The 6,085-nt window shown below is 39.9% G+C and overlaps 1 protein-coding gene across 2 annotated transcripts in view; it reads right to left on the minus strand.

Moving 5' to 3' along the window:
* The window catches only part of SSH1 (slingshot protein phosphatase 1), a 41,878-nt gene that overhangs the window by 33,866 nt on the left and 1,927 nt on the right, over positions 1–6,085 (minus strand). For both annotated transcript variants that reach the window (XM_072415348.1, XM_072415347.1), the window contains exon 2: positions 1,236–1,273. In XM_072415348.1, the coding sequence (XP_072271449.1) occupies positions 1,236–1,273 (38 nt within the window). The remainder of the gene's footprint in view (positions 1–1,235; positions 1,274–6,085) is intronic.

A 6,085-nucleotide genomic window follows, 5' to 3' on the forward strand; every position in this document is an offset into this window, starting at 1 on the left:
GGCGAGTATAGTGGGCTTTTGTTCCACTTCACTACTCCGGGAGGCACAGTGTAATCGATGCACAGTGATCCATGTGCCCAGTCAACAATATAAAAGGCACATTGGGCTATTTCAATTAAGGATATATATATAATATATATATATATATATATATATATATATATATATACATAGTGTGTATTATTAAATATACGATTAGATACATTTTACTGATAACAGAATACATAATACAAAGAAAATATATATAGATAGAGCAGTCCCAAAGGCATGCACAGGCGTGTGTGTGTGTGTGTGTCCCCTTTAATATATAAACATATATGTTTATTTAGGATCAAGTGTACAAGACACAGCAAAGCTACATCCACGGGACGTAGTAAGTGAAAATCAGTTTTGCACAGGTGTAAAGAAAACATGAGGAGAGGTTTCTGTGTTTTACTGCAAATTTTAAAAATAAAAATGATTTGTCACCATTGTGCACCAAAGCAAACTTAATCCCTACTGAACCGATAACCAATTTTAGGGTTCACATTAAAGTAAAAAATAAATTAGGTTTACATCTTATTATTGCCAAAGAGACCATGTAAGTTTCATTTGCCATAAAGGTTTCTGACTGTCAGCATTTTGCACAGATTCCCCATGTTAAGGTTGAGAAAAGTCGTTCTTAAATCATACTAAACGTTATCCAGCCACAAAATAAGACGGGTTCTTTCGGACTTGTTGCAGCTTATAATTCACATTGTTAGAATCGCTGATTGTGCAGTAAATTAAGCAATTTCAGCACAATAGTCTGCGCTAGACTGATGGTAAGGTTAGTGTCAGAGGAGTTTGATTCTTATGAAGTTTGGTTCAACTCACTGTCACCATCTTGTGGTGCTAACCCTTGCTGCACTGCTGAAAGACTTTTCACTGCACTGCTGAAAGTACTGTCTTTACTCGATAAGAGTGCAAAATGCAGCAACCCTACAAATTATATTTCCTTTTCCAATACTCATGTCAGCCAATTTCTTATTGATTGCTATGGACTAGTCATTGTTTTCATGAACTACCTCCAACAAAAACTTTTAATGTTACGCTAATTAGCCATTAGCTGCCTTTGTACAAGAAACCATCAGTTGTATAAAAGAACTGAAATACCAATGTGTTGCAGTGTGGCATTTTATCAAACCATTTTTATTATTTAATGCAACAGAACAGACAAAGCCAAACAAAAGGGTTGAGAATAACAAATGGCTCACCTTAGATTGGTTTTCCGATCATCATCATTCCCAAATTCCTGCAAGAAAAATGACATAGCATAAATGAGTTTAAATGAAAGAGATGATCTAATACAAATGGCTAACAAGGCTTACCGTCTTGTATTACTTTAGTCAGCTACACAACCAATAATTTAGATGACAGAAATTAATTGGGATCTCTTAATAAAGCAGTGAAGCGGAGGTTCAGTAACATGCTCTGGTTGAGGATTTTAAATAGTGGCTATTGTTTCTCCACCAGAGAATGTTGCTGAATATTAGATTCAAGAACCAGGGCACTTTAGGCTGGATACGGCATAGCCAGTATCCCAGTCAAGCCTAATGCCCCCCTAGTTATTTATTGTTGAATCCGGCCTAATCTAATTATCACGAGTTCCGGCGATATCATCGAGTTCCCGCACAGTAACCCCAATTACTATGCCTAAAGAGCAGAAGCAACGCGCAGATACCAGTCTCCAGAAGGTTGACCTCGAACTTTGTGTCTTCAAACCCGAATAGACTGACAAATTATTCTTTGTCCAAAGCGGCAACAAGGCCCTGTGTTTAGTCTGCAACAACAGCAACAGCACTTTCAAGCGTTCGAATCTCAAGGGGCATTTTGATGCCAAGCACGCGCATACGTACAGAGACTACACCGCCAATGAGCGGAAGACTGAGGCTGCTCGCTTGCAGTCACAGTTGGAAAAAAACTTTCCTTTAAAACCCTGTTTCTTCTGACCTAGTGTGCCTTCTTGACCTCCTGAAATGGCCTAGTAGTCCAAAAAGTTTGCCGACCCCTGTAGTAGCTGTCTCTGAAGCTCTAGATGTAGCAGCTCTATCTCTTTTATCCTGTAGTTCCCTGAAGCTGTTGTACTGTCCCTAAAGCTCTGGATGAAGTAGCTCTTTCGCTCAGCATCACAATTCTTCTGTTCCTGTCCTCTGGATTTTCTTGTCTACCGTGTTGTTTCAGTTTTTTGCCTTTGATTGCACTCGGCCAATTGCCTTATGTTTTCTCGAAGGCATTATTTTAGGCCAGAAATTTGAAAAAGAGTTAAAAGAAAAAAAGTATGTAAGCAGAAGGCACACTGTCACTGAGCAATACATACACAAATACATACATACACACATGCAAATATACCTCTGACATATACCACAGCGCTGTACAAAGATCGGCGGTGCACTCCGAGTCTGGGTTATATGTCTAGTAAGTTTGGTTTAATTGTCTCAATGCCTTTCCGAGTGGTGGTGGAACATAGCAAGTCGCACAGCGCTGTACAAAGATGACTGGTGCACTCACATGAGTCTCGGTCATATGTATGGCAAGTTTAGTTGAAATGTCTCAATGCCTTTTCGAGTGATGGTGGAGTGGAGTGATACACAACCAGATTATGTTACTGAACATACATACACACACACAGAGAGGTAGGTGCTCTTACCTATCTATAGACAAAAGATAAAGTGAAACAATGAATGGCATAATCACTGCCCTGACTATGTAGTGCAGCAAGGATGTTTGGATCATATACAAATATTTATGTGATGTTGCATGGAGTATCTCTTTTAGGTGTGCCCAGGATTTACCAAAATGTCATAACAACAATAAATCCATTACAAGAGCATCCCTGCCTGCAAATCCCAGTTTCAGACAAAATAGACCTCTCCATGTGCAGCAGGCTTTTCCATTCTGACACCAAGTAATCATCTCCTACAAATCAATTTTCACACCGGCACAGAAAAATTATCTCATTAAAATTGCCTTATAACACCTTCCGGTCTGGTTATAACACACAGTAAAGAAATGATTTATTTTAGTCAGATGCTTTCTGTAATGTTATATGGGCTGACAGAAGAAACCACTGTTTTTTGGGGATCTCTCTGGTTCGCACTCTGGTCCTGCAGAACTAAGATTCTAGGTTCAAATCTTGCCTCTACATGGAGGTTTTATGTTCTCCCCGTGTTTGTAAAAGTTTCTTCTATATACTCCCACCTCTCAAAAATGGGTATTACATTACATTATAAGCAGTTAGTTGTGTGACTACTATGTATGTATTTTGAGGTCCCTTCTTAGGTAATTGTCACAGGTACAAGTGTTCCATAGCAAGATGTTCCCTCGTTTTAAAATTTTAGATTTACTTGTTTGCTTTCCTTTTTGACTCCCCCTAAAAGAATCAAATTGGACAGTTATGCTAACCTTTACCTATTCTGTCTAAAAAAAGGTTTTAGTTATACTTTAAAATACTGAACGTCTAAAAAGAACTTGAATCTTGCTTACAAAAAAAAGGAGCAAAACTGAACTGTTGAGCACATCATTCATGAGATTGTTTAATTGCTGATATTCCTACAGAACTTGGCTTGGACATGGGAGCTTAGGTGTGTTTAGGGGCAAAGTGTACAGTAAGCTTTCTTAAGAAGTTACAAAGCCTTCAGCTAGCAAGCAAATGTGCTAAAACATTTAAAGTGCCCTTCAGCTCCAGTTCTGGGAGGTTTAACAAATATCACTGGCAAATATGGTGGCCATGAAGCAGCCTCAGAACTTCATTAAACTCAAAGAAAGCCTGCTGACAGCCAGCGTTCCCATCTGTGTTTAACATCTTCATACTTGAGCTAAAGGGAGGCTCACTGTAAGAAAGCTTGCTGTACACATTGCTCTTAAACAGTGAATACCACTGAATACCATGGGGCACATTAGCAAAGTGACATCCCGATAATAAATAACTGCTTTTCTGTTCTCCAAAATCAGATTGCCACTTTTATAAACTTCTAAAAGGACTAATCAGATTTTGGATGGTAGTGATCAGAGCTTTAATTGCCATTCTATATTTACAATGACGTGGTGATCAGAAGATCCATTTGTTTGAATGCAGTAACTTTTGAAGTGATATACGCAGCCCAGTAACTTGCACTGCAGTCGCATACACTTTCCTATTGAGTAAGGGTACTGTAAGGGTACTGTAAGGGTAGGATCATACCTTCAGCAGAACACCCACACAGCTCCCTGCCAGCTGCCTGGCCACTTAGAACGCAGCATTAGTTCTTAAAGAACCAGCTTTGCAGATTTGACAGTGGGTGGTAAAGAATAGTACTAAACTGCTCACTGTCACCCCATTCATTCCCTATTAGGCTGCTGCAGGTAGACGGTACACAAAGAATTCCCCCCATGGCAGAAGTGCCAACTGCACCACAATCTCACTGCAAGTCTGAGCAGACCCCTAATATGTTGATCTGGACAGGTCATAGAAAAACGTGGCTGTAAATGGTAAGATCGCCATGTCATTCATGAATTGCCAATCATAGATAAAAGTGGTGATCAAATGACCACCACTTTTATGAACAATGGTACCATCGAATACTTCCACTTGGATGTTTTAGAATAGATTTCTCTCTGAGAACTGTGGAAAACAAAGATACCAAAGGTGAAAGGAGAAGATTAAGATGCTGTCAATCCTGTTGGATGTGATCTAAGCTGCTGGTTTAACCTTTAATATCCTAAACTAGATCTAAGCTCCCTGCCATCTGGATAATGTGCACAGAACACAAAGTTTACCATAAATCTTACATTCACTGTACTTGTCAGGATAAAACAATTGCTGAACATTATTTAAAATCTCTCTCTCATTATATTAGAAGTTTTAAAGATTAACTCCAAAGTAGAGATTACTCGGCATGTTGTGGTACATTCTGCTCACCCAAGACAATGCTTATGTGAACGCTAGTGATGCCAGGGTCAGCAGATGGGCCCATCCAGTACTCCGCCATGTGTAAGAGGAGGAAGATTTCCTGGCCCGGGTAACTTGTGATGATTAATACACACAATACACAATGAATAAATCTAATTGTACTGAAACTTATCCTAAAAGCAGTGACTTTTATAGAAAAACATTTGGTGACATGTATAAGACGTTTGTACACTTCTAGATGTGAAGTAGATGATGATTAATACACACAATACACAATGAATAAATCTAATTGTACTGAAACTTATCCTAAAAGCAGTGACTTTTATAGAAAACATTTGGTGACATGTATAAGACCTTTGTACACTTCTAGATGTGAACTAGATTCCAGTGGTATCAGTCTGTTAACACAAAGATACCACAATAAAGATCCATTCACATTGAAGCGCTCAATTGCAGAGTGTTAATGCACACGCATTATGATGCATTGTATGGTATGGAAGTCTATGCATTATGAATAGGCGGCCCACACACAACATAAAAATGCAGATGAAGCCCACAGAATAACACAGCACAGGGTACACACATCATGGGGCATAAACAGGGGCAATGGTATGTGTGGTGGTCAGTCACGTGACCTGCTCTCCTCCAATCACAGAGCCCTCTCTTCTCAGATAACAGAACTTTATTACCCTTCTCAGACTAAACACTACAGCCAGATATGTATGAATGAGATGGCCATGAAAAGCAAACAATCACATAAAAATGACAAGATTTTTCAGGAAGGACGCCATGGAATAATATACGCTAAAATGTTCTCCTGTATGGTGTTGGGGGAAGGACCTGGGGCCCAGTCAGGCTTTCATAGCTGGGCCCCTACTTGGGAGATTTGTTGTCTCCATTTATCCTGCCGGAGCCATTTTCAGTCAGGATGATGATATTTACAGCTGTCACTGCAACACGAGGGTCACCATACATCGCAGGGCAATACAAAATACAGGAGGTCATACATTGCAGCGCAATACAAAGCACGGGGGTCACTATACATCGCAGCCCAATGCAACACAGGGGGATGACATACATTGCAGCGCAATACACAGGACAGGACGCCATACATCGCAGCGCAATACACAGGACAGGACGCCATACATCGCAGCGCAATACACAGGACAGGACGCC

The sequence above is a fragment of the Pyxicephalus adspersus genome, chromosome 6, assembly GCF_032062135.1.
Source record: "Pyxicephalus adspersus chromosome 6, UCB_Pads_2.0, whole genome shotgun sequence".
In the NCBI taxonomy this organism is placed as follows: Eukaryota; Metazoa; Chordata; class Amphibia; order Anura; family Pyxicephalidae; genus Pyxicephalus; species Pyxicephalus adspersus.